The sequence below is a fragment of the Caretta caretta genome, chromosome 9 (genome assembly GCF_965140235.1).
Source record: "Caretta caretta isolate rCarCar2 chromosome 9, rCarCar1.hap1, whole genome shotgun sequence".
NCBI lineage: Eukaryota > Metazoa > Chordata > Testudines > Cheloniidae > Caretta > Caretta caretta.
Window position 1 is genome coordinate 7,289,079 of NC_134214.1, and position 27,972 is coordinate 7,317,050.

At 64.4% G+C, this 27,972-nt stretch overlaps 2 protein-coding genes across 2 annotated transcripts; both read left to right on the plus strand.

Moving 5' to 3' along the window:
* The first annotated feature begins 1,286 nt into the window (after window positions 1-1,286).
* Window positions 1,287-13,636, plus strand: LOC125642544 (alkaline phosphatase). Its single transcript, XM_048864120.2, has 11 exons — window positions 1,287-1,504; window positions 5,003-5,119; window positions 7,211-7,326; window positions 8,125-8,299; window positions 8,520-8,692; window positions 9,374-9,508; window positions 9,832-9,901; window positions 10,449-10,583; window positions 11,126-11,317; window positions 12,738-12,854; window positions 13,140-13,636. The coding sequence occupies exons 1-11, from the start codon at window positions 1,417-1,419 to the stop codon at window positions 13,430-13,432; spliced, it is 1,611 nt and encodes a 536-aa protein (XP_048720077.2). The 5' UTR covers window positions 1,287-1,416; the 3' UTR covers window positions 13,433-13,636.
* A 5,649-nt stretch (window positions 13,637-19,285) lies between these two features.
* Window positions 19,286-27,961, plus strand: LOC125642487 (intestinal-type alkaline phosphatase-like). Its single transcript, XM_048863949.2, has 11 exons — window positions 19,286-19,445; window positions 22,161-22,277; window positions 22,701-22,816; window positions 23,436-23,610; window positions 23,856-24,028; window positions 24,597-24,731; window positions 25,348-25,420; window positions 25,609-25,743; window positions 26,245-26,436; window positions 26,939-27,055; window positions 27,356-27,961. Exons 1-11 carry the CDS (start codon window positions 19,376-19,378, stop codon window positions 27,634-27,636), a joined length of 1,584 nt encoding a protein of 527 aa, XP_048719906.1. The 5' UTR covers window positions 19,286-19,375; the 3' UTR covers window positions 27,637-27,961.
* Window positions 27,962-27,972: the final 11 nt, after the last annotated feature.

Here is a 27,972-nt window from a genome sequence, read left to right on the forward strand (position 1 = left end):
CTGGTCCCTTGCCGTGTCCTTGGCCATTTTTTCAGTCCCGCTTTCCTGACTTTTCAAGGTCGTTTGTCTCTTCCTAGGGAAACGCGGCCAAGCCCGATTCTTCCAGCTCCCTGGCACTGCGAGCCCTGCGTGGGGTCTGAACGGCAGCACCTTTGCCCTTGTCTGTCGCCTCCCGCTCCCGGCTCGCCCGGGGCTGGGCCGCTGGAACTGGGAAATGAATGGAGGGAGGGAGCCGTCTGGACAACAGGGATCCACGAGGCACGATGTCACGGAGTGCCAAGGCGTGGCAGGGCGTAAGAGCAGCCACATGGGGGCAGCCCAATGGTCCATCCAGCCCCAGGGCCTGTCTTCCAACAGTGGCCGGTGCTGGGTGCTTCAGAGGGACTGAACAGAACGGGACAATAATCGAGTGATCCATCCCCTGTTGTTCACTCCCAGCTTCCTGCAGTCAGAGGTTTAGGGACACCCGGAGCATGGGGTTGTCTCCCTGACCATCTTGGCTAATAGCCATTGGTGGACCTGCTCTCCATGAATTACCTAATTCCCGTCAGTGGCAGACACAGGGCTAGAACCTAGACTGACCCCTCCAGGCCGATTGCTCTGGCTTGGCTTTGCCCGTGTCCACACTGAAGATCCACATGGACGTCGCTTTGCCCATGACTGGGGTGGAGCGGGGCACAGGCCCCAGTGATGCTGCTCTGCCGCTGGCTCAGGAGAGGATCCAGTCCCAGTCAGACCCACGACGGGGGGGATTTCCTGACGGGAAGGAGCTGGGCAGGGTTGGAATTTGGGCAGTAACAGGGTCTGTGATCTACTCACAAGTTTCTTTTGTGACTGCAAAGCCGCCTCCTTCGTTTGCAACTTAAATAGCTCAGCCCCCTTATCAGAGGGGCCAAACCTTTACTGCTCCTCCCAAGGGTTATTGATCCTCAGCCAGCGTGCTCAGAGCAGGCCTGGATCTCTCACCTTGCACCGCCCCACGCAAACGCCTTGTCTTGGGGGGAGGAAGAAGGGATCTCTAATCTCGGCGTGCTCAAGTCCCAGCAATGGCTTTTCCCTCTCGAGGGTGACACCGTGATCTCCGGGGTAAGGCCTGCGCGTGGGGGGTGAATAACAGAAAGCTTGGCCAGGAACTTTGCAATGGCCAAAGTGGACAGGCATTAGCCGAACAAACGCTGGCCACTCTGCAGTGGGGAAGGGGAGCCCAGCTCCCCGCTGCTGTCCCTCCCGGGATTTTGTTTCTTTGAATGTGATCAACGCTTCTTTCGCCCTCTGCTGCAGGACTTTACCACCCTGACACATTGGGCAATGTGCCAGCCGGTCCAAAGGTGAAAGGAAGCGTCTATAAAGAGACAGCTCCTTCTCCTTGAGAGAGACAGGCAGAGTTTGCGGAGGGATTCCCCCGGCAGCTGCAAAATGAGCTCAGTGCAACACCTGGCCACCGCTGGCATCTGCGTCTACCTCTGCCTTGCCGTTGGCCTCGCTGCAGCTCCTGCGTCTCTAGGTGAGAAGCAAACTTTCCACAAGTCTGATTTGTACAGTGAGGGGGCTTTTTCAGCTGGAAACCTCTCTGCTGTTTTGTCAGACGGGTGGGTGTTTTGTTGCACTAGCTAGGGGGCAATGCATAGCACAGTGAGACTCTCTGAAGCAGCCAGCTAAACTTGGGGGGGGGGGGGGGGGCGGGGATCGAGCTACAGATCTGCTGTCCTGGCCGACGTTTGGAAGTGGGGGAAGCTTCACCTTGGGAGAGGGGCTTGTCTTTTGAAAGGGGGTCCGTGGAGCAGATTTGCTCTCCCTATGCTAATGCTGGGGGCACCCACTGCCAACACCTTGCTGCCTTGGTGAACGAGTGCCCAGATGCCAGCAGCAAACCCAGGACAGCACGCCACAAACTGCGGCTTCTTCACTGCCCGAGCACGGCACCTTGTGAAGACAGAATGATGTAGAGGCAGAGCTCGCTGCCCGAGCACTGCAATCCTCCTTGTGAAGACAGGATGATGTAGGGGCAGAGCTCGCTGAGACTGGTGGTGCATCGTAACAGTGCATGGGCGGGTGGGGAATCCCTCATATTCCAGAGTTTGATGTAGGATCAATAGAGTTGACTGGTAAACACAAGAGAGACGTACAGAGAGGTCTGGCTTGACAAAGCCCTGGCTGGGGTGATTTAGTTGGGGATCGGTCCTGCTTTGGACAGGGGGTTGGACTAGATGATCTCCTGAGGTCCCTTCCGACCCTGATCTTCTAGGATTCTATGAAGCCCATCTGGCCATTCTGCAGTGCTCCCCAGCGTGCTGAGGGGTCTAGCTGCAAATTCTTTCCTTGTTTGCCCTGCTGTGGTAGCCAGGTTGGTCCCGGGATATGAGAGACGAGGTGGGGGAGGGAATCTCTTTTATTGGCCCACCTTCTGCTGGGGGAAGGGACCAGCTTTTGAGCTTGCACTGAGCTGAAGATGTCGTCTGGGGAGCTGGAAAGCTGGTGCCTTCCCCCAACAGAAGATGGGCCAAAAAAAGAGATTCCCTCCCCCACTTTGTAATTCTCTCCTTGGCAGAGATAGAGAAGCTGCTCCTGCTTTCTGGGCAGGTTCTGGAGATGAATAGCGGGTAAGGGGTTAGTCGAGTCTGTCAATAGCTATTTGCTTGTTACAGAATCGAACAGGTCACCGGGGTTGTTCACAGCCATTGACAAGCAGCAGCATCCCCGCTGCTTGTGTGACACACACACTTCTTTCCTGAAAACAACAAGGAGTCCGGTGGCACCTTAAAGACTAACAGATTTATTTGGGATAAGCTTTCGTGGAGAAAAAACCCACTTCTTCCGCTGCATGGAGTCTTTCCTGAAACATCTGTCAATCCCTTAGGGACCGTCACAGGCTATTGATGTATGGAGCTTTCATGAATGTGCCATGGGAAAGCAGGTCCTGTCCCACCGGTTTCTGCTCTAGACTTGTCGGGGTCTCTGCAGGCAGGCAAGACCCTTGTCTGTAGCCTTAGGGCTGTCTTCGGCTGTTTACCCATCGTGCTAAGATCAGGGTTTTGGATCACTTGGCTCGTGCCGTGATCGGAAGAGGGGGCTTTCCGATAACGGGTCTCCAATGCCCCCGCTATTTAGCAGCAAGCTGCCTGTGTCTTTCAGGGGCCACGGAAATACACGCACCTTTGGGCTCTCTCCGGAGCCCGCTCCCACCTTAGTCCAGCTCCGCCGTTCTCAAACTTCCCTGCACCGACACCCTTCTGACAACAGAAATTACCGCACAAGCCTGGGAGCGGGGACTGGAGCCTGAGCCCCACTGCCCGGGCGATGGGGCTCGGAATTGGGCCCTGGGCCCCAGCAAGTCAGAGCCAGTCCTGGCGACCCCATTGAAATTTGGCGTCCCGTCCAGCTGGGTCCAGGGCTGCCGCGCTGGGGAGGAAGGCTCCAGGCTGCAGAGAGTGAGGCTGTCATGGGAGGAGGCCAGCTGGGGGGAGGTTGTGACAGAGCCTTGGCCTGCCCCACGGGCCGCCCCAGCCCGGCTCTCCCCACTCCCAGGGTGCAGGCGCCGGGGGGCCAAGCCGCTGCATGGCTGTGGAAACTGGCGTGGCTCCAGGAGGTCTGTGACAGTTGACATCAGCCAGGAATTTGGCCCAGTTAAAAGCCCCGAATTAGGGGGGAAAGAAGAGAGAGACTGACAGTTTATGTAGGGCCTAGACAAAATCAAAATTGTGTGCTCTCTGGCTCCCCCTGCAGGCTGTGTTGATTAACACAACCTGCTGGTGCCGGCGCATAGGGAGGGGATTGTCTGTTGTTTAACTGAGAGGGAGCCGTGGATCGTGCTGGCACTTGGGCCTCACCTAGAGCAGAGACGAGGGGCCCCGTGGCGAGAGGGTGGGGGCGCAATCTCCCCCCCTTGTACTGTGGGAGCCTGGTGCCGCGGCTGAGCCCAGCGCAGTGGGAAACGGCCCGAAGGCCGGCCTGATCAAAGCCCCGTTGGCAGCGTTTGCTCTTTAAATCTCCCCACGGGAGCCTGCTTTTAAAATCCTGCCCCTGCCCCTGCCCCGGGACATGCCACCCGCAGGGAAGCCCCCGACGGGGAGGAAGCACCAAATTCCCAGCCCCACTCTGGGTGTTTCCAAGCACTGAGGGGCAGCGCCAGAGGAAACCCAGCACAGCTGGTGCTCGGGGGGGCTGTTTGGCCCTGTGTTGCCCTGGTTCTTTAATGGCACAAGGAGCCCTGGGTGGGGCTGGAATCTGGGCTTTTCCCTGCGTTCCAGCTCCCAGGAGGTAGGAACACCACAGGGGACCAGATCTCCCATCATTTCAGTGCCACGGGTGACTCCCGGCACCCAAATCTCACGCAAAACCCCCAGTGAACTTGTGTGCCTGGGCACCGCTGCGCTGTCTGCTGGATGGAACTGGAACTGCTCATCTGTGCGACATAGACCCTGTACTGCAAGCAGCTCGGGTTGATTCTCCGCTGGCCTGAGCTGTGGGAGCTGTCTCCCCCAGGAAGGTGCAAGTGGCCCTGGTGTGTAGCAGGGTGACCGTGCTGGGTGGGCTGTGCTGATGATCCAGACCCTGAGCAAGGGGTTCCCGGGCCCGGTTTGCTGTGGGAGGCGGCTGCAGGCCCAGGGCCTGTCTCCAGTGGGTGCCGAGTTACCTCCCAGAAGCAGGACTGTGCTGGGGGGTAGGAGGGCCCTTCCCAGCAGCTAGACGCCGGCTTAGCAGGATCAGGGGCTAAAATCCTCACCCGTCTCGGGAAGACCTGGAGCTGTCTGTCCTGGCACAAGGGTCCTGGTGGACATTGCCCGGACTCCCACCCCCACGGGAAGCCCCCCGTTCCGAAGCAGGCTGCCTCAGTCACGCTGGCTCCCGTCCGCTCTCCCAGCCCGGACGGGGCGTGCCGTGGCTCAGCCGAGCAAGGTGATGTGGCTGGTCCCCGCTCACCCGCAGCCCGCCCGCCCCCTGCTCCGGGTAGGAGGGTGTGCTGCGTCCAGGCCCTGAACCCCGCGCTCCCCCTGCCTTTCAGAGGACGAGAAGGCCCCTGCCTACTGGAACGAGAGAGCCAGGAGGACGCTGGAGTCGGCACTGAACCTGGCACCCGTGACCCGCCGTGCCAAGAACATCATTCTCTTCCTGGGCGATGGTGAGTGCTGTGCCCACCTGCTGGCACAGGGTCCTGGCACAGCCGCGGCACCTGCAGGGGGCTCCCTTTACCCCCTTCTAATCTTGCTTGGCCAGGGGAGCCCAGGGCTCCCTGAGGGGACGGGGGTCTCTGTTTAACCCTTTGTGCCAGGTGGCTGAAGCAGATCACGGCGCCCAGCTACAGCAGGGCAGGGGTGCTGCCCCGGGAGACACCATTGCCATGGCTGCCCGGTGCCCTGCCGCTCAGCTCACCGTGGGGCTGCTGTGTCCAGCCACCTGCCAGCCCTCACGGAGCTTTGTCTGCAACAGGGACCTGACCCACGTGCTGGGCATGGGGCAGCGTTAGCCGGCAGGGCCTGGGTGCCTGGGGAGGGGCCCCGGGACCTGGCACAAGCAGGGCCCTGGGGTGAATGCTCCAAGCTCAGCCTGGTCGCTCTTCCCTGCTGCTGATAGCCGAGGGACCAGCGATTGCGGCTTCTCTGGCCCTAGATGGTGGCAAGGCCTGGCCGGGAGGGCTCCTCTCCCCACGGCGCATCTGGCCAGGGGTCCCGCCCTGTGCCTCAGTGTCCCCAGCAGCGGCCTGAGGATAGCGCTGCCCTCGACAGCGGCAGGGGAGGGTGAAGGTCACCGTGCACAGCCGTAGCTGGCTGTTTGGAGGGGCTGGGTGCGGCCGTGGTGCCTCGGCTCTCCCCGGGGGGGAATGGGGCTGGCTCGGGGCGGGAGGGGGCAGTGACCTGGCAGCGGGCAGAATCCTGCCAACTCTGGGAGATCCCTCCTGGAGTGAGGGATGGGGGGGCTGCTTTTGTCCCAGCCCCCTGGGGACCCCCACCATCGCAGCTGTAGCCCCTCCCCCCAGTTGTCTTATCTCCTCCCCCCCCCCCTCAACCAGGCTCCGCAGCTCGCTCTATTTGCAGGGACCTTTAAAGGGCTCTGCCCTCCCCTTCCCCCTTCAGCCCTGCCCGGCTCTGCTCTCCCCTCCCCTGACCTTGTCTGCTCCCTCCCTGGGCGCTGATTGATGCCCCTTGGCCTGCTTGGGTTCTGGCAGCTCCCTGCTCTGTAGGTCAAGCCGTCATTTCAGCAAAGCAAACCCTGGCGCGGGCAGGGGCCTGGGCCTGGCTAATGTGGTCGGGGAAGCTTGTAACTCCAGGCGGGGCCTGCGAGTCGCTCTGGGGCGCTGGGTCGTCACAAACTTGGCCCCGTCCAGCCGGAGCCACCTATGCCAGGATCCAAGATAAAATTCCTCTCCTAGCCATGGCCCATCCCTGTGTGCTGGCCGGCCAGGTCCGGCTTGCTGGCAACACTGAGCACTCTGCAGGTTCCGAACACTCAGCCCCGGGGCAGGCTCAGCGCCCCACGTCACAGGTGGGGAAACTGAGGCACGGAGGGGGGAGTCGGCTATCAGAGCTGGGAAGCAAATTGAGCCACTTCAGACCCTGGGCCGGTGCTGAGCCCACTGGGCCGCATGGGCCCTGGGGTTACGGCAGAGTCTGTGAGAGCTGGTAGCTGTACAAGGCCTTTGCCCCGCCAGCGTACAGTTCTGAGTCCATCCAGCAGGGGGTGCCGGTGCAAGCGTGGGATCAGCATCCTCAGCCCCCCGGCTGCCCAGAGAGCGCGCCTTCCCCGCAGGCAACCTCCTGCCCGAGCAGCACCGTCTCGCCCTCTGGCCCCGTGACCTGCCCAGAGGAGAGGGAGCCTCGCACGGGGATGGGGGTAGCGGGGGGAGTCTCAAGACACCGAGCGGGAGCCAGTGGGTGAAGTGGGGGGGAGTTTAACGAAGGTGCCGCTGGCTTCTGGTGCAGCCGTGGGATCTGCCAGGGGTCTGGGTCGCAGCCAGTCCCTTGGGATGCTCCCGGCAAACAGCAGAGACCGTGTGGCTGGGCCCGTCCTGCCACGGGGCACACGGGGACGGGGTCTGCTGGGCATCTCCTGCCAGCCCCAGAACCGATCCAAGAGGCAGCTCAGCAGCGCCCCCTGCTGACCGATCCAGGAGCGGGAGGGACTGGCTCCAGGTTGCGCCCCATTGGTGCCTGGGGTCAGCCCCTGGCAGCTCAGGGGCTGCGATGCTAATCCTTGGCTGGCGCTGGGTTTGCAGGCATGGGGATCTCCACCATCTCTGCTGCTCGGATCTACAAGGGGCAGCTGGCGGGCGGGCCCGGCGAGGACAGCCAGCTGGCCATGGAGACCTTCCCCTACGTCGCCCTCGCCAAGGTGAGTGCCCAGCCCCAGAAGGATGGGGCATGGGGCGCTTCTGCCCGGGGGAGAGAGCAGAGGACTCTGCAGCTGGCCCTCAGCAGAGCCCTGGGGTGGCTCTGAACGAGCCTTGGCATCGGGCCAGGCCTAGCCCTCTGTCCCCTGGGCACCCCTCTGCCCAACGGGCTCACTGCTCGGCTCTAGAGGCTCCATCCCCCCAAATGCTCTGGGAGCCGGTCCGTCAGCGAGGGGAAAGTTGCCACGCAGTCGACACCCCACAAGGGGTCGGCCTTCTCTGCCCTGGGCAGCTGGCGTGAGGTACGGTGCCCCAGCGTGGGCCAGGGAGGGAGGGCCGAGGCTGGCGTCCCTGCTGGCAGGCCCCAGGGAGGGAGGGTCTAGGGAAGTCGGGGTACAGATGAGAGCATAGCAGGGTGTTGGCAGGACTGGGGTGAGGGGGGGCAGGAGTTGGACTGTGATGCGATGACAGCCGGGAGGGGGAGATGACTTCAGACCCAGACTGCGGGGAGGGAGCTGGCCTGGGGTCACCCCACGTACCGTGCCCTGCGCCCACAGGCCGTGTTCCCCTGCGGGAGGGAGCTCGCAGACGGGCCCTGGGCCTCCCCCCGTTGGGGCTCTGCATAGCAGCTGGGAGCAGCCCTGTGGGGATGCGGGGGGTCCCAAATCCCCTGGGCATCTGGCTCCACCGTTCAATCCTCCCGCCGGGTGAGACACCCCCGGCTGCCCGGGAACGCTCCCAGGGCACGGGCTGTTCCAGCCGACCCCAGGGCCCGTTCCTGGCCCCTTGCTGCCTTGCAGACGTACAACGTGGACCGGCAGGTGCCCGACAGTGCTGGTACGGGCACCGCCTACCTGTGTGGCGTGAAGGCCAACGCCAAAACCCTGGGGGTGAGCGCCGCCGCCGTCTATGGCAAATGCAACACCACGTGGGGCAACGAGGTCTACTCCGTCCTGCACCGGGCCAAGCAGTCGGGTAAGAGAGCACCCTGGGCTCGAGCTGACCCAGCCCAGCTTGGGGCACATTGTGCCCTCCTCCCCGCCTGTGCCCCCTCTCCTGTAGCCATCGGCACGACAGAGCCAGGCTGTCTGGACTCCTGGCCCTGCCCGCTGGGCACGGATCACCCCCTTCCCTGGCATGCAGAGGCTGCCCTGCAGAGAGCGGCGGTAACCCGCCCTCCCCTCTGGTGTTGCAGGCAAGGCGGTGGGCATCGTGACAACCACCCGCGTGCAGCACGCCTCTCCGGGCGCGGCCTACGCCCACGTGGTCAACCGGGAGTGGTACAGCGACGCCAACCTGCCCAAGGAGGCCATCGGGCAGGGCTGCAAAGACATCGCGTACCAGCTGGTGCACAATACAGACATCAACGTGAGCCGCCGGGGGCAAGGGGCCGTGGCACTGGGGGGCAAGGGGCCAGGGGCCTGCAGCAGGTGCTTCCCGGCCCTGCAAGGCCAGCTGGTGCTCAGCCCCCAGTAAGCCACTTGGGGGGCAGGTGTTGCCCGCCACATGGCTGGGGGTAGGGGAGAGACCTCTCCAGAAAGCACAGATCTTGTCGCATCCCTGTGACCTCCCGGCATCCTGACCCTGCCCAGCTGGGCTGATTTACACCCGGGCACTGAGCTCACAACTCCCCGATATACCCCGGCAGGCCACGAAGGTTCAGCCTTCGCTTCTGGCTGTTTATTTTTCGGAGCCCTTTCCCGCGCCCAGCTGGGGCATTGTGGAGAGGGGAGCAGGGGATAGAGACGGCTCCTCCCCTGGGGTCCGTGGGGCAGGTGTCACACGTGGAGGAGCAGTTATGGGGCCCTGCTTTCCTGCTGGGGTGCCTATATCCCAGCCAGTGGTTTGTCATGACAGCCTGGATGGGGCTTCCCTGCACAGCAGGCCCGTGCACTCCCCATGTCGGCCAGAGGGGGTGCTGCCGACTCCCCTGCCAGGGCTCTGGTCCCCCATGCGGGGGCTGAGCGCTGGCTCTGCCTGGCCCATGGGGGTGTTGGGGCACGCTGGGCTCCGATCCACTGACGGCTGGGCTCCCCGCCCTGTCTGCAGGTGATTCTGGGCGGTGGGAGGATGTACATGACTCCCCGGAGGACCCCGGACCCCGAGTACCCGACGGACCCAAAGCAGAGCGGGACGAGGAAGGATGGACTCAACCTGGTCGAGAGGTGGCTCAGTGGCAAGGAGGTACCAGCTCTGCCAGGGCTCCCGAGCAGAGGGGCAGGGATGGGGGGTGCAGTGACCCAGCCCAGGGGCAGCTCCTTCGCTCGGAAGTGGCCCCGAATGCACCCAGCTGGATCTCTACGGGTGTGGCATAGACACTGTCCGTGTGTCTGTCACACACTGTGCACCCATGGGCATGCATGTGAATTACATGCAGTGCGGGTGTAGGCGGGCCTCTGACACGCTCCGGGGGGGTGTACCTGCCCCTGGGGGGCAGGTGAGCACGTACATGTTGGCAGAGATGCACTGGGCGTGGCCTGGCTGAGCCGTGTCTGTTCTGGTGGCAGGGGGCCCGGTACGTCTGGGACAAGAAAGGCCTGGACGCCATCGATGAGAACTCCACCGACTACCTCCTGGGTAAGGGTGTCAGCTGGGCTGGGCAGAGCCGGCCCGTGCTCCTTGGCCGTTAGCCGGGCTTCTCCGTACAGCGACGTGGGGGAACGAACCCCGGCTGGGCAGGGCACTCTGGGGCTCGGTTCCCCACTGCAGGGAGCTCCCTGGCCCGAGCAGCAGCCCCGCCGCGGGCAGGAGGAGGCTGGAGTCCGAGGTCCATGAGACCAGTCCATTGGGGACCATCTCATGTGTGAATTCGCTGCGTTCAGGGACCCGCTCTGCCTCTGCGTGGGGCTGGCCCTCAGAGCCGCATGCACCTCACTGCTGCCCCTGGGGCACAGAGAATGCCAGCCCCTTGGCACTGCCAGCCCCGGCCAGGCTGGGATGCCAGAGAGGGAACCAGCCTGTAGCCCCTGAGTGCCCACAGAAGGGCAGGGGGCCGGGTTGGTCACAGCTGTCCCAGGGGCTAAGGGGGTGTCGGGCCCGGGTGAATAGGATCTTTCTCCCTGCGCCGGCCCCCCAGCAGCACTGGTACTGGACAGGCCCTGATGCTGGCGGCTCATCCCGGCAGGTCTCTTTGAGCCCAAGGACATGAAGTACGAGCTGAACCGCGACGCCGGCATGGACCCCTCCATCGTGGAGATGACGGAGAAGGCCATCCGCATCCTGCGCAGGAATCCCCGTGGCTTCTTCCTCTTCGTGGAAGATGAGTCACCCCGTGGAGCCGGCCCAGCCCCTCCTGCCGGCTGAGAGTGCGGGTTCCCCTGGCCCAGCAGGAGGGAGTGGCACGGCCCAGGCGGGCATTCGGGCGGGTGGGAGGGGGAGCCTTGGTGTGCCAGGGGCGAGTTATGGGCCGACCCGTGATTAGTGTCGCCAACTTTCTGATGGCAGAAAACCCAACACCTCTGCCCCGCCCCTGCTCAGAGACCCCGCCCCTACTCACTCCATTCCCCCCCCATTGCTCGCTCTCCCCCACCCTTGTTCACTAGCTCGTTTTCACTGGCCTGGGGCAGGAGTTGGGGTGCGGGAGGGGGTGAGGGCTCCGGCTGGGGCCAGAAATGAGGGGTTCAGGCTGCGGGAGGGGGTTAGGCTGCGGAGGGAGAGGGCTTGAAAACCGGACGCCTGGCAACCCGACCCGCGATGCCAGATCTCTGCCCCAGTGCCTGGGGGCAGCTGCCAGCCCGGTGCCCAGGCAGGGGAGTGGAGCTGGAGGCGCGGGGCCTGACGGGCGCTCTCCCCCTTCTGCACGAGGCAGGATCGACCACGGGCACCACAGCAGCAGGGCCAAACAGGCGCTGAGCGAAGCCGTCATGCTGGACCGGGCCGTGGCCCGCGCCGCCCGGCTGACCCACGCCTCGGAGACCCTCACCGTGGTGACGGCCGACCACTCGCACGTCTTCAGCTTCGGGGGCAGCACGCCGCGGGGCAACAGCATCTTCGGTGAGCGGGGGGCTCCCAAGGGGCGCGGAAACCTTCAGTACTCGTAGGTCACAGGGCAAGTACCCTCCCTCCCGCTCTGCAGAAGCCCCTCACTCCCGACCCGCAGCCCCCTCCGCCGTGCCCCTCACTCCCGACCCGCAGCCCCCTCCCCCGTGCCCCTCACTCCCGACCCGCAGCCCCCTCCCCCCGTGCCCCTCATTCGCGACCCGCAGCCCCCTCCACCAGTGCCCCTCACTCCCGACCCGCAGCCCCCACTCCCCGTGCCCCTCACTCCCGACCCGCAGCCCCCACTCCCCGTGCCCCTCACTCCCGACCCGCAGCCCCCTCCGCCCGTGCCCCTCACTCCCGACCCGCAGCCCTCGCGACCCGCAGCCCCCTCCCCCGTGCCCCTCACTCGCGACCCGCAGCCCCCTCCCCCGTGCCCCTCACTCGCGACCCGCAGCCCCCTCCCCCCGTGCCCCTCACTCCCGACCCGCAGCCCCCACTCCCCGTGCCCCTCACTCGCGACCCGCAGCCCCCTCCCCCATGCCCCTCACTCGCGACCCGCAGCCCCCTCTGCCCGTGCCCCTCACTCGCGACCCGCAGCCCCCTCTGCCCGTGCCCCTCACTCCCGACCCGCAGCCCCCTCCCCCGTGCCCCTCACTCGCGACCCGCAGCCCCCTCTGCCCGTGCCCCTCACTCGCGACCCGCAGCCCCCTCTGCCCGTGCCCCTCACTCGCGACCCGCAGCCCCCTCCCCCCGTGCCCCTCACTCGCGACCCGCAGCCCCCTCCCCCGTGCCCCTCACTCCCGACCCGCAGCCCCCTCCCCCCGTGCCCCTCACTCGCGACCCGCAGCCCCCTCCCCCGTGCCCCTCACTCCCGACCCGCAGCCCCCTCCCCCCGTGCCCCTCACTCCCGACCCGCAGCCCCCTCTGCCCGTGCCCCTCACTCCCGACCCGCAGCCCCCACTCCCTGTGCCCCTCACTCCCGACCCGCAGCCCCCTCCACCAGTGCCCCTCACTCCCAACCCGCAGCCCCCTCCACCAGTGCCCCTCACTCCCGACCCGCAGCCCCCACTCCCCGTGCCCCTCATTCGCGACCCGCAGCCCCCTCCACCAGTGCCCCTCACTCCCGACCCGCAGCCCCCACTCCCCGTGCCCCTCACTCCCAACCCGCAGCCTCCTCTCCCCATGCCCCTCACTCCCGACCCGCAGCCCCCTGCTGTCCCAGGCCTGGTATCTCTAAGCCTCAACCCCCACCCATGGTTGTTAGCTCCCTTGGGACCTGCCATGGGCTCAGCTGCTGTGGGCACTGAGCTGTGGGTGCCACCCTTGGGCGTCCTGTTATGGCCATTCAATGTGCAGCACCCAGCCGGGAGGGGGTTGTCAGTCTGGGGCTGCCAGCTGAGGGTCTGCTGACGTCTCCCCATGTGCGTGACAGGCCTGGCGCCCAAGAAGGCCGAGGACAAGCGGTCGTACACCAGCATATTGTACGGCAACGGGCCGGGCTACGCCATCGCTAACGGGAGCCGCCCGGATGTGAGCAGCCTGCCCATCGGTAAGAGCCGCTGCCCGCCCCAGCTGGGCCCAGAGCCCGCCCTGCTGCCAGGGCGCCCAGGGGGAGGGTGCTGGGCCCCTCGCTCAGGGCGGTGTGTGCCAGCCCCGAGGCACCGGGGAGGAGGCGCGGAGGGTCACTTTATCCCACGCTTGCCTCGCCTGAGCCCGCCAGTTCCCGCCACCATCCTGGGGGCGCTGGGGCTGGGGAGGCATCGGGAGCTGCCGGGAGATGGTCTCGTGACTCACGACCCGTCTGTCTGTCTGGCTCCCCCCGTCGCCCTGGCAGAGGACAAGGATTACCGGCAGCAGGCGGCCGTACCCCTGGACACCGAGACCCACGCCGGCGAGGACGTGGCCATCATGGCCAAGGGCCCCATGGCCCACCTCTTCCACGGAGTGCAGGAGCAGAACTACGTTGCCCACGTCCTGGCCTACGCCGGCGGCCTGGAGCCGTACCACACGGGCCCTGAGTGCCTGGCGCCGAGCTGCAGGTCAGGCAGCCCGGGCCTCAGCCAGCCCCCCAGCCTGCTGCTCCTCGCCCTGGGGGTAGCCTCCCTCCTGCTGACAGCCAGACTTTGATCTCTGCCAGGCCTGGGGGACCACCCTATGCCCTCTGCTAGCGGAGCAGCCAGTGCCCCCCAGGCTGTGGGGCTGGGCGGGCCCCGGCCCTCCCCTGGTACCATGCGAGAGCGACGCTGTCGCTTGTCTGTGTATATAATTTTGTAACAGTCTCCTGCCCTCCCAGCTGCCCCGGAAATAAAATCTGCCACCATTTTATTATTACCCCTGTCTCTTATTTTGCTGGATGGCTCCCCACACCCTGAAATGTCAGAAGGCTCCGGGTACCTCTGAGTCAGGCTGCCCCGGAGTCCCTGGGCGCTGCTCTGGGACTGCTCCCTACGCAGCCAGGCAGGACTCTGGGGAAGTCTCCTCTCTGGGAGCAGCCTGTCTGCAGGCAGCTCACACAGCTTCCACCTTCCTGGGTCTGACCTCGGAGCATTCAGCCTCCTCTGCCCTCCGTGTGCTTCCCACAGCGAGTCCGCTCAGGCGGGGTCCTGGGGAAGCCAGAGGGTCCTGCCCCCCAACTCTGCAGTCAGACGTGACTCTCAGCCCGCCAGTAAAACAGAAGGTTTATTAGAATCATAGAATCATAGAATATAAGGGTTGGAAGGGACCCCAGAAGGTCATCTAGTCCAACCCCCTGCTCAAAGCAGGACCAATTCCCAGTTAAATCATCCCAGCCAGGGCTTTGTCAAGCCTGACCTTAAAAACCTCTAAGGAAGGAGATTCTACCACCTCCCTAGGTAACGCATTCCAGTGTTTCACCACCCTCATAGTGAAAAAGTTTTTCCTAATATCCAACCTAAACCTCCCCCACTGCAACTTGAGACCATTACTCCTCGTTCTGTCATCTGATACCATTGAGAACAGTCTAGAGCCATCCTCTCCCCCTTTCAGGTAGTTGAAAGCAGCTATCAAATCCCCCCTCATTCTTCTCTTCTGCAGGCTAAACAATCCCAGCTCCCTCAGTCTCTCCTCATAACTCATGTGTTCCAGACCCCTAATCATTTTTGTTGCCCTTCGCTGGACTCTCTCCAATTTATCCACATCCTTCTTGAAGTGTGGGGCCCAAAACTGGACACAGTACTCCAGATGAGGCCTCACCAATGTCGAATAGAGGGGAACGATCACGTCCCTCGATCTGCTCGCTATGCCCCTACTTATACATCCCAAAATGCCATTGGCCTTCTTGGCAACAAGGGCACACTGCTGACTCATATCCAGCTTCTCGTCCACTGTCACCCCTAGGTCCTTTTCCGCAGAACTGCTGCCTAGCCATTCGGTCCCTAGTCTGTAGCTGTGCATTGGGTTCTTCCGTCCTAAGTGCAGGACCCTGCACTTATCCTTATTGAACCTCATCAGATTTCTTTTGGCCCAATCCTCCAATTTGTCTAGGTCCTTCTGTATCCTATCCCTCCCCTCCAGCGTATCTACCACTCCTCCCAGTTTAGTATCATCCGCAAATTTGCTGAGAGTGCAATCCACACCATCCTCCAGATCATTTATGAAGATATTGAACAAAACCGGCCCCAGGACCGACCCTTGGGGTACTCCACTTGATACCGGCTGCCAACTAGACATGGAGCCATTGATCACTACCCGTTGAGCCCGACAATCTAGCCAGCTTTCTACCCACCTTGTAGTGCATTCATCCAGCCCATACTTCCTTAACTTGCTGACAAGAATACTGTGGGAGACCGTGTCAAAAGCTTTGCTAAAGTCAAGAAACAATACATCCACTGCTTTCCCTTCATCCACAGAACCAGTAATCTCATCATAGAAGGCGATTAGATTAGTCAGGCATGACCTTCCCTTGGTGAATCCATGCTGGCTGTTCCTGATCACTTTCCTCTCATGCAAGTGCTTCAGGATTGATTCTTTGAGGACCTGCTCCATGATTTTTCCAGGGACTGAAGTGAGGCTGACTGGCCTGTAGTTCCCAGGATCCTCCTTCTTCCCTTTTTTAAAGATTGGCACTACATTAGCCTTTTTCCAGTCATCCGGGACTTCCCCGGTTCGCCACGAGTTTTCAAAGATAATGGCCAATGGCTCTGCAATCACAGCCGCCAGTTCCTTAGATGACAGGAACAGGGTCTAAAACAGAGCTTGTAGGTGCAGAGAACAGGATCGCTCAGCCGGGTCCATTTTGGGGGCCAGTGAGCCAGACAACCCCATCTGCACTTCACTCCATGTCCCCAGCCACCCCCAAACTGAAACTCCCTCCAGCCCCTCCTCCTCTGGGCTTTGTCCCTTTCCGGGGCCAGGAGGGCACCTGATTCCTTTGTTCTCCAACCCTTTAACTCTCACCTTGCAGGGGGGAAGGGCCCAGGCCATCCGTTGCCAGGAAACAAGGTGTCAGCCATTCTCTGTGTCCAGACCCCTGCACACACCTGCCCTGTAGGGCTCTGCAATGATCATACACCCTTACCCCACCACCTAGATACTTAAGAACTGCCTAGGGGAAACTGAGGCACCCCCCCACTATTCAGAGGAAACATTAAGAAGAGTCCCGCTTTGTCACACAGGCACAGCAAGGCTCACAGCATCCTGGCTGTGTGGTACCCCAACACTCCTGGCACCAGCTCCCCCACGGCCCAACAGCTGAGGGTCTGCTACCGGCGCCGGGTGTAGAGATGCTAGGTGTCCAGTTTTCAACTAGAACGTCCAGTCGAAAAGGGAAACTGGCAGCATCCGGTCAGCATGGCTGACTGGGTAGCTGAAAGTCCAGTTGGCAACAGCGGGGATGTCAGGGCTCTGTCTGCACAGTTCCTGGGAAGCAGCAGCATGTCTCTCCAGCTCCTAGGCAGAGGGGCGGCCAGAGGGGCTCCGCGCACTGCCCCCACCTGCAGGCGCCGCCCCGAGCACCAGCTCCACAGCTCCCATTGGCCGGGAACAAGGTAACCTGTCTGCCCCCCCGTCACCCTGCTGTGCCCTGATTTCCTCACCACGGCCTCTCGCTCCAGGGATTGACCCCTGCCGTGCCCCAATTGGGCAGGCTGGCAGGCTCTGCATCACCTCCTCCCAGCCCAGCTCTGCAGGGCTGGGAGGTGAATCCTGGGGGGTGGGAAATCAAGTGATGGAGGGGACACAGGTGGGGCAGGGGGCGAGCCTCTGAGGACAAGGCTGGGCTGGGGTGTTTGCTTTTCAGAGATTAGAAAGTTGGCAGCCCTGGGTGGAGGCGGGCGTTACTTGGCTGGAATCCCCTCCGGCCGTTACAGCCTCCCCACCCCTACCCCCATGGCCCAGTCATGACCCCTCCCCAAACGCCCTGGGCACGACCCATTAACGTGCAGCTCGGACCTCAGGGCGAGCGAAGCTTTTGCCTTTGTTTGCTTGGGAAAGGGGCCATGGCGGGGAGCGGGGGGCCACCTCTCCATCTTGCCGATTGTGTGGTCAATGCAACCGCTGTGTGGCTGGCTCCTGGCTCCCTGCCCAGCCGGGGCTCAGGCTGCAGCCGTGCTCGGAGCGCGGGACCCGTGTGGACGCAGCGTAAAGCGGTCACGCTGCGCTTTGTGGCCGGGCGGCGGGACCCTCGCCCCCAGGTGAAACCAGGACCCCAGTGACGGCCCAGCATTGCTACTCGAGCGGTCTCTGCGCTAGAGGCTTCTGCCCACCCAGGGCTGCCAGTCAGGGATCACTGCCTCGCCCCCGCCCGGCCGACCTGTGCCTGCACCAGCCTGGAGCCCAGCCCTGGTTTCACCTTGCCCGGCGGTGCCAGGGCTGTGTCTCAGCAAAGCCAGATTGCCGGGGTACGTGCCGTGGTGGAGGGCTCCCTGTGGGTAAGCGACAAGGCCCCTCCATGGGGGGGGGGTGGCGGGGGTCTGACCCAGCAAGGGAGCAGCTGCCCTGAGTGCGGGCTACGGGGGCCGGTTGAGATCCCAGACCAGGGGCTCGGGGCGTTTGCGGTTTCCTCTGCTAGTCTGCGTGGATGAGTTCGGTGAGTCCCAGCTCAGCGCTGGGGTGGGCAGGCGCCTCCGACCCTCCACCTTCAGCAACGCTCGCCCCCAGCCTGCCTGCTATTCCTCAGCTGGGTCCCCACACGCCGGAGGTGCCCCTCACTCCTGACCCACAGCCCCCTGCTACCCCGGCTCTGTGGACACCCGTGACACAATACACCGTCCATGGGCACCCATCTGCCAGCCAGAGTCCCTGGCCCCTGTGATGTCTGGCCATTCCTCCCGCCTCCTGGGGCGGGCAGCCCACCAGCTCTGCAGCCTGTGAGCGCCAGAGGTTGCCCCCCACCCGCCCCCCTGGGCTTCAGAGGCGGGATGCATCCGATGAAGTGAGCTGTAGCTCACGAAAGCTCATGCTCAAATAAATTGGTTAGTCTCTAAGGTGCCAGAAGTTCTCCTTTTCTTTCTGCGAATACAGACTAACACGGCTGTTACTCTGAAACCTGCTTGAAGTGTAGAATTATTCCTGGGCGGGGGGGAGGCCCAGCGCAGGGCTGCTCCCTTCCCCCCCCTCAAAGCACATTACTCTCAGCAGGGGAGGGGGCATCTCTGAGCTGCTGAGCCCCCCTCCCCCCCCGGAGTGAGTCCCCCCCACTCCTGCAAGCCTGGGGGGTGGCCCCCACTGGAGCTGCCCCCACTAGGTCTGCAGGGAGGGGGGGCAATTAGAGGTGCAGGAAGGGTCGGGGGTGCCTTCTTCATCCGCAACCCCTCCCACCCCAACTTCCAAAACCAGGTGCCAGGGGATTATGAACCTCTTGGCCGAAATCAACGGTCAGCGGCTAACAGCTGCTCTGGGCCCAAACCCCTGCAACAGTCATGCCTATGGGTGTGGGGGCAGGGGCAGGGTGGGTGTAGGAATAGGGGTGAGGATGCGGGCAGGGTGGGCACAGGGGTGGGGGTGCAGAAGGGAGGGGCAGGCGTAGGGGCGCAGGACAGCAGGGGCGTGGGGATCTGAGTGGGGCTGAAGTGAGGATGCAGCTAGGGTGGGTGCGGGCAGGGTGGGGGCAGGGCAGGGCGGGTGTGGGAATGTGAGCGGGGCTGGCGTGAGGTGGCAGGCAGGGTGGGCGCAAGAGTGGGGGGCACAGGAGGGCGGGGACCTGGACAAGGTGGGTGCAGGCAAGGCAGGGCAGGGTTGGTGTTTGGATAGGGTGGGTGTGGGCAGGGCAGTGGGGGCAGGGGTTTGGGGCGGGTGGGTGCAGGCAGGGCAGGGCAGGGGGTTTGGGTAGAGTGGGTGTGGGCAGGGAAGGGTAGGGGTGGGGTTTTTGGGTCAGGCGGGTGCAGACAGGGTCGGCTGGGTGCAGGGACGCGGGCAGGGCAGGTGCAGGAATGCAGGCAAGGCAAGGCGGGGGCAGGACTCGCTGCACGTCCACTAAGGAGCAGAGTGGGGTCCAAGGACCGGGGGGCAGGCCCTGCTGGTAACGCTGGCAGGGAAGTGATGATCTTGGCTATGGACCCATGCCCTGGCCACACCCTGCTGTCAGCCAGTTAATTTGGTTCCTCATGGCTGATAGGATTATCTGGAGACAAAAGGGTGATAAGGCACACATACCCCCCCATTTTCTTTTCCCCTCCCCCAGCAAATCCTGCTCCCTCCCCTCCCTCCTCATTAGCAATTATGCAAAGTGATGCCAATCTTGGTGCTGCCTTGATGCCAGCACCCAGCCTGGGCACAGGCTGGGGGATGCCTGGCCTTGAACCCCCAGCTCCACTGCAGCTGTGCCTTGCAGCTCTCCCCCCGGCGGGGAGGCTGGGCCGGTGCTGAGCCCGTGATCTCTAATCACTGCCCTCCAGCAGGGCTGTGCCATGCGGGCGTGCCCCTCTGGCAGGGCCTCATGCCTGCAGGCTGCAAAGTCCCTCCAGGGGCTGTGCCCACGTGTGCTAATGGGGTTAGGGAGCAAGTCTGGGTCCAAAGTCCCCTGGAGAACGGGGCTTATACCGCAGTCCTGGGCACAGCCTGTCACGGGCACCGCTTGGCTTCCCCGCTGCTCCCCTCCTGCTCGTCCTTGCCATGTGGCTCCCTGCGCCCATCTTGCTCTGCCTCGGGGCCTGGCTGACCTTTGCCGGTGCCACCATCCCAGGTAAACCAGCCTCCCTTCCCCCAGGGGCGATTTCCCCCCACACGCTGGGGCGTGGGTGTCTCCGGCCTGAGGCCCAGCACTGGGAGTGGTGCGAGGTACCTGGCTGACATGGCGCTGGGCTCGGCCAGGCTGTTCAGGGGAAGGATCGGCTGGCACAGGGTCCAGGATCCCAGGGTGGGCACTTAGCTGGGGGCACTAACTCATCGCTCCAAGGCCCGTAGTGAGTCAAACCCCCTCCTGATCCAGGCCCCTCGGGGGGCTCTGGCTGCCAGCGCATGGGCTGGGACTGGGGGAAGACGCAGGGACTCCCCAGTTCCGCGCTGCCGGGGACACGGGCGAAGACGTTTGCTGCTGGCTGAGTGCGTCTCAGCGGTGTTTGTCATCACACAGCTCACAAAGGGTTAACTGGGCTGTCGGGGCCGGGGGTGAAGGGGGGATGGATTCACGTCCTGGGGGCGCCCTCCTCCATCCCGCTCTGCTGGGCACTGGGATTCTGCCCACAGGGGAGGAGCCGTGTCACGGATTGATTGGGTCTTACCAGTCCCATGGGAGCGTCCCCTTCAGTGAGCTGGACCCCAAGGACCCCCAGTTCCACAGGGGCAGGACTGGGGGCCCCACGACTTGTGCCCGCAGCAACACCGGCAGCCTTGTCAAACCGAGGTAGTCATGTACCAGTCCCCGGGCACCCAGCTGCTGAGAGCCCTCAGGCTGGCACAGAGAGGCGAGGCTTAGAGGGCGTCCAGGCAGGGCAACGCCAGGCCAGTACGTCCTTGAGCCATACTGCAGTCGAGGCCGTCTGGGCGCTCGCTGGCTCCAGCCCGTTGCCCTTAGTCCCAGGGTGGAGTTGGGAGTGCAAAGGCCAGCTCGCAACCCAGATGCCTGCCACCTTCCCCTTGGCTCGGCTTCCCGGTAGTTGTGAGTTTAAACCCAGGGTTGTGAGTTCAATCCTTGAGGGGGGTATTTAGGGATCTGGGGCAAAAATTGGGGATTGGTCCTGCTTTGAGCAGGGGGTTGGACTAGACGACCTCCTGAGGTCCCTTCCAACCCTGAGATTCTATGATTCTATAAAACGCCTGCCTCTGGGGTAGGGACTGCTAGGTGTGAACGTCCTGGCCAGTGGGGCTCCTCTCGACTTCGCCTCCATCGAGATGGGTCAGTTTCAGCCGGTCTTTAATGCCCCCTTCATGCACCCCAGCCAGCATCGTGGTGCGCATGCGTGCACACACACACATACACCCCGGCCCTGGAACAGCTGTTTAACCCTTCACTAGCAGCACACAGCACTGCAAACACAGAGGGAAACTGAGGCACCCATAGGCATAAACATACTACCAACCTCCCCCTTCTCCCCGGTGTGAGGGGTCCAGCTGGCTCTGGGAGCCAGGCTTTGGGACGCAGCAGCGCAGCCAGGCCCCCCCTTCCAGCTGCTGGGTCCTTCCCCCACCTACCCGCCAGCTCCCTCCCTGGCCATGCACCCCAGACAGACCTCCCAGTTCCTGGAAACCCTCCTCCCAGCTCCTTAGCTGGGGACCTTGAACAAACTCCCAGCTCTAAAGGATGAGATGTGCTGAGAGGGAGGCCCCCTCAGCCCCCCATCCCCTGAACCATTTGCCAAGGGCTGGACCGAGCTAAGCCCAAGCTGGCCTGGTCAGATTCCCACAGCCCGGCATTCGGTTTGGTGCCAAATTGGGGGCAAAAAGTTAAAATCCCAGCATTGTCCAAGGAAATTCTGCAAAACGCGGCTCCAAGCCCAGCTTCGTTTGGAGCCAGATCGACACCGAATGGCACTGGCATGGCGCATTGCCTTCTGGGAGCTGAAGGTGGGGCGCTTGAGGCCCCAATTCACTCTACGGGCCAGGTGCCCTGGGCAGACGACAACACCCATGATGCACCATGCGGCTCCATCAGCGGGACTCTGCCTTGCCTTGTGGGAGACGTAGTCCTCCCAGGCCCCCAGCCCAGGGGAGCGAATGGGAGGCTGGGACTCCCGGAAAGCGACATGCCAGGGCAATGCAATTGACGTTCCATTGAACCGCCTGGAAATTAACACAGAGCATCTCAGCTGGGCCGAACCGACCCGGCCCGAACAATCCGTGGGAGACCATCGGAAACGTCGGGAAAAATCGAGATTTGTTTTCCCTGTGCAAAATGTCAATTGCGCAAAACCTGCCATTGCCGGCAGCAAATCATCCCAGTGTCCCGCCCAGCCAGAGGGCGGGGGCCTCCCCAGGGCACCATGGGTCCCGGGTACCACAACGGGTCGTGGTGAGGCGCCCCAGCACTGTGAGCGCTGCTGAGTTGGGGTGGCACTGTCATGCTCAGGAGCTGTCGTGGCTGGCTCAACACCTAAGGGCTCAGCGTCCTCGTCTGGCTGTGAGCCCAGCGAGCCCAGGGCAGCTCGAGCCCAGCAGCCTGGCTGGCCCCTGCCCTGTGGAAACGCTGTGCTCCAGGGCCCCCCACCCGGCAGGCTGCTGCTGCGTCCTGCAGGGAGGTGCCCCCCAGGCCCTGGCTCCGCCTAGGAGTTGCCACGCCTGGCTCCCGTGCTGGTTTGCAGCTGTTGCGTGGCTGTGCCCGGCTCGGCATGTGCCCTGGTGTAAGGGCCCCCTTGTGGGCTGGGCCATTCCTGACAGCCACGAGTGGTGGGTAAAGCTGGCTGCCCCCCCGGACTTACCCCCCTGCCCTGTCTCTGACCCTCCCCACTGTGTCTCCCCAAAGCGGAGGAGGAGAACCCCGCGTTCTGGAACCAGCAGGCAGCTGAGGCCATCAAAGCGACCCTCAAACTCCAGCCCATGAATTATCAGGCCAAGAACCTGATCCTCTTTCTCGGGGACGGTGAGTCGAAGCAACAACCCTCCCCACCCCCGCCATCCCCACCAGCTGCCCTGCCCGGGGGGGAGGAAGAACAGGGGAGGGCTTGGCTAGAGGGGCACCTCTGAGCTCCTCCCCCTCCTCGCTGGGGTGTGGGAACCCAGCCGCCCCTCACCCCGGCCCAGGGGCGCTGGCTCACAGATAGAAGCAACCCCCCAGCCGGGCTCCCCTGGCGCGTGGGGTGACGGGCCTGGGTCACGGTTTGGTGCTCTGGTGCGGCACTGATGGCTCACGGGGGGGCAGTGTCCTGTGACTGCACAGGGCGGGGTGCAGGGGCATGGGCGGCGCTGGGACCGTCCCAGGGGGGACTGGGAGGCTACACATAAGGGGATGGGAGGCCTGTGGTGGTGCCCGGCTCTGATGGGCTTGGTCTCTCTTCCCGCCCAGGAATGGGGGTCCCGACCATCACCGCCACCCGGATCCTCAAGGGGCAGCTGCAGGGGAAGCTGGGCCCCGAGACGCCTCTCGCCATGGACGCCTTCCCCTACGTGGCGCTCTCCAAGGTGCCGTCGTCACCCTCGGGTGCTGCCTGTCACCCTGGAACTGCTGCCACCCCCCGCCTGGTGCCGCCAGGGTCTCAGACATGGACGCTCCAGCAGGGAGTGATGCACGGCTCTGGCTTGGGTGCCATGGGCCTCTCCTGCTGGGAGCGACCCCAGGACCCCTGCTGCTTGGTGGGACTGGGCAGGGTGCAACGCCCCCAGCCCAGGGCCCCTTGCCCCGCTCACTGGTGAAAGGCCGGGGCAGATCCTTGGGGCCGGGGAGGGGGGTGGCCGCGGAGAGGTTGGGAGGGGATTCGCAAATCCACTCCCAGTCGGAGGGATGGAGGCTGATTTCCTGGGCCCCGCATGGGGCAATTGTCTCCCTGCAAGGCTGGGGCAGGGAAGGGACAGGCTTCATTGGTAAGAGGGACCCCCACAGCCGGGTGGCCCAAGACCCCACACCTGGGCCACCCGAGACCCCACAGCCAGGTGGGCTGGGAGCACTTTCCCGTACCACATGGCCCGTGGGCCCCCCAAGTGCCCTGGGAAGTACTAAGTCCAGGTCTGGGGGTGGGGACAGGAGGCCCCCTCCCCGTCCCCTGGAGCCCCTCATCTGACGGCTCTCCCACGGGCTTCGCAGACCTACAACGTGGACCGGCAGGTGCCGGACAGTGCGGGCACAGCCACGGCCTACCTGTGCGGGGTGAAGGCCAACTACCAGACCATCGGGGTGAGCGCCGCGGCCAGGTACTCCCAGTGCAACACCGCGCGGGGCAACGAGGTCGTATCCGTGCTGCAGAGAGCCCAGCGAGCGGGTAAGGGGCCGGGTGCGGCGGGCAGGGAGCCAGCGGGCACAGCCGGGGTCCCCCAGCTGTGGCAGCAGGGAGGGTCTGGGTTTGAGCCCTGGCTGCGGTGCCAGGCAGTGGGTTAGCCCACCTGTGACAGGGCTGGCAGATGGGCTGGGTATCTCCAGGGGTTGGCCTCCCGGGTGCAGCCGTGTCTGCAGGGATGGTACAGGGGGCAGGGGGTTAGCACTCAGCGTCCGGCCGTTCTCTGGCAGGGAAGTCGGTGGGGATCGTGACCACGACACGGGTGCAGCACGCCTCCCCCGCGGGGAACTACGCCCACGTGGTGAACAGGAACTGGTATGCCGATGCCAGCATGCCAGATGCTGCCCTGCAGGAGAACTGCAGGGACATCGCCTGGCAACTTGTCCACAACATCAACTTCACCGTGAGTGGCTGCGTCCCATGGGCATCGCTGGGCAACTGCTGCCCCACACAGCCGCCCCCTGCCCCGCATGCCCCCCCTCAGCAATGCAGCGTGTGCCCACCCGGGCCTGTTTCCTGAGGGGAGATGTGGCTGGCTGGTTCCCCACCTCTGCCCCATGTGCCCGCCACAAGCAGGATGGAGGAGAGGAGACAGCCAGGCCGAGAGCCCCAGCCAGGCCACGGGGGAGTCCCCGGCCAGCTTCTTCCTCCCTCAGCTTCTTCTCTCTGCGCTGCCCACTCTCCATGCAAGGGGCCAAGGAACAGCCCGGCCACGGGGCCTGAGCTCACCTCAGCCCCACAGATGGGCGTCCCCCCTGGGCAAGGGAAGGGCAGGGTGTCTGTGAGCTCCCTCCCCCCAGCTACACCCAGCCGTCAGCCCCCAGACACCGGTCAGGCCATGTGGGGAACCCCAGAGGGGACTCTGGCTGGTGTGGGGCAGGGCAGAGGATGAGGGGCTTTGCCCGCTCAGCCCTCACCCAGGGGTTAGAGAGGCTGGTGAAACGTGCTGTCTCTGTCCATCTCCCGGCCAGGTGATCCTGGGGGGCGGGCGGAAGTACATGACCCCTGCGGGGACCCCGGACCCCGAGTACCCCAGCTACGTCGCCCAGAATGGGATCCGCAAAGACAACGAGGACCTCATCGCCCGGTGGCTGGAGTCTAAGCAGGTGACTGGTGTGTCGGGGCCGGCATTCAGCCAGAATGCTGGTTGCCTTCGTGAGGCTGGGGTTGGTCATCATAGTTCGCTCCCCACATTGGGCAGCAGCTCAGATCGGTGCAGCAGTGCGCATCTTCCTGGAGGGGCAGGCTGGGACCTGGCTGGGGAGGCGGGCCCCCCGGGGCATGGTGGGTGCAGGTGGAAGGTCTGGGCAGGGCCCGGCTGGGCATGCAGGGCTCCCCCGGGTGCAGCGCTGGTGGGTGCAGATGGAAGGGCTGGGCAGGGGCCTGGCTGGTGATGCAGGGCTCCCCCGGGTGCAGGGCTGGTGGGTGCAGACGGGAGGGCTGGGCAGGGGCCAGGCTGGTGATGCAGGGCTTCCGTGGGTGCAGGGCTGGTGGGTGTAGGCGTAAGGTCTGGGCAGGGCTTCCCCAGTGCAGGGCTGGTGGGTGCAGATGGAGCGCTGGGCAGGGGCCTGGCCGGTAATGCAGGGCTCCCCCGGATGCAGGGTGGTGGGTGCAGACGGGAGGGCTGGGGAGGGCCAGGCTGGTGATGTGCATGTGCTGGGATGGTGGCACACACAGCCCTGCCTAGGCACCTATTGACCAGCTCTTGGGTTCGTTCCTTAGGGCGCCAGGTACGTGTGGAACAGGACGGCCCTGCTCAGCGCTGCCAGTGACCCATCTGTGATGCACCTGATGGGTAATGGGCCCCAAATTCTCCCCCTTTGCCCCCCACCCCACCAGGGCAGCCTCTGCCCCCTCCTCTGGCTGCTCAGGGTGGCATGTCTGGCTCCCCCTTCACCTGGTCCCTCCCAGGCCCCATGGCCATTGGCAGCCTGGTTCCCCCTTCCAGCGCGCGCCCCCATCTCGTCTCTGTTCCCCCTTCAGGCCTCTTTGAGCCTGGCGACATGAAGTACGAACTCCTGCGGGACTCGACCCTGGACCCGTCCCTCACCGAGATGACGGAGGTGGCCATCCAGATCCTCAGCAGGAACCCCCGGGGCTTCTACCTCTTTGTGGAAGATAAGTGGGGCTTGGGGCAGGCCAGGGGGTGCAGCTGTCCCAGCCCAGACTGCTGTGCTCGGGGGGTGCAGGGGCCCAGGGCTGGGTGTTCCCCGCGCTCCCCAGCCTGGGCTCGTGGCAGGGTGAGCAGGTGGGAGGGGTGGCCAGGAGCCGCCCATGTTCCTCAGAGGGGACCTGGTGTCCCGGGTTGAGGGGCAGGAGCACTGGGTGACTGTGGCACCTGCCTGGGCCCCCCAGGCCATGGGAGCCCCCGCAGCCCATCACCGTGCGCTCTGGTCACACTGAGGAGCCAGAGCCTGCTTGGGTAGCGCGGAGGGAGAGGTCTTGCTGCAGCCTGAGGGGGCTGGGGGCTGCCCATCCCCACCCCTAGGGGTTGCTCTCCACAGGTGCCTCTTACAGGCCGAATCACCCCAGTGTGATCGTACAGCAGGGGGGGGACCTGCATTCGAGGCCCCCAAGACGCTCCCGTCTGCGGCTAACCCCTGCCCGGTCTCTCTCCACGAGGCAGGATTGACCACGGGCACCACGACGGCATCGCCCAGCGGGCGCTGACGGAAGCCGTGGAGTTCGACCGTGCCATCCAGAGGGCGGGTGAGCTGACGAAGGAAACCGAGACCCTCTCCGTGGTGACGGCTGACCACTCACACGTCTTCAGCTTCGGCGGCTACACGCTGCGTGGCAGCTCCATCTTTGGTACAATGGGGCTGGGGGGGCGGGTCTCAACACCAGGACCCCGGGGCTTTGGGCCCACAAGTCCCTGGCCTCTTGGATGGGCCGAGGCTGCTCCTGCTCCCCGCTGCTCTCTGCACGGTGGGCCATGGGTTCGATCTCTGCTCACGGCACAGCTGAGGGCGGGTACCTGGGCGGCTGAGGGCTACGGGTCAGCTGAGGCCTCTGCCCCATGGAGGCCATTGGCAGAGCAAGGATTGGGCCTAGGGGCCCCTTGGAGCTCGGATGCCCATGTTGCCCCTGCCCAGAGACCTGCAGGACTGTGGAGTGGCAGATCCACCCACTCTGGTCTGTGGCTGCCCCTGTGCCCAGCCCGCTGCTGGCTGCGCTGCCCTTTGCGGGGTATTGCCCAACACCCCGGGTGTCCTGTGCTGTCCCGGGGACCTTCTGGGGCCTGGGGGCTTAACGCCGCTCCGGTTCGCCCCGGCTTGGGCCTGATCCCTCGCTCGGCTGCCCCTCCCCACAGGCTTGGCTCCCACAATGGCCTTGGACATAAAGTCGTACACGTCCATCCTCTACGGGAACGGGCCCGGCTACCAGATCAATGCCACGAGCCGGCCCAACGTCAACAGCTCCGAGAGCGGTAAGGGGCCCCGCCGTGGCATGGGAGGGGGATGCTGGCAGGAGAGCTGAAGGGGGGGGTGAGTGTGGGGGCGGAGGGGTCCCTCCCGCCAGACTTCACCCCCTGTGCCCAGCACAGAGCTGTTGTTTCCAGCTATGACCCCGGTGCTGCTGCCAGCCGGTGGCGCTGACCGTACAGCACGGGTGGGCCTGGGCTCTGCCCAGATATCAGCGATCCCCCCCCGCCCCCGCAGGGAGCAGGAAATCGGGGGGGGGGGCAGTGGCTCGTGGGGCCCTTACGCTCTGTTTGCCCATCCCCCAGAGGAGAAGGGGTACCGGCAGCAGGCAGCCGTGCCCCTGGTCTCGGAAACGCATGGCGGTGAGGACGTGGCCATCATGGCCAAGGGGCCCATGGCCCACCTCTTCCACGGGGTGCAGGAGCAGACCTACATCGCCCACGTCATGGCCTACGCCGCCTGCCTGGAGCCCTACAAGGAGTGTCCGCAGCCCAGCCTGGGCTCCGGCCAGGGGAACTCTGCCCTCGCCAGCACCAGCCTCCTGCCCCTCCTGCTGGGCTCCCTCCTCCTGCCACTGCTCAACTAGCCCCCCCCCTGCCCAGGAGAGAACCCACCCCCCGCGGGACTGTAGCGCCCCCCGCAGCCTGAGCCCCGCAGCACCCCACGGCCCCCTGTGCTGGCAGCGCTGGCTGCAGCCACAAGAGGGCGACAGCCCGCCCGCTCCCTGCATGGGTGAGGGTGGGGGGTTTCTGTGTGAGTGGCATCAAACCCCGGGGCAGGGGGAGCGGGCAGCCGACCCCACCCGGCTGGGCTGTGGGGCCTCAGCACTTGGACACCAGCTGTCGGGGGGCTCACAGCCCTTGGAGGGGGGATTGCCGCCTGCTTTAAACAAAGAGATTCCAGTGACCAAATGGCCTGCTGC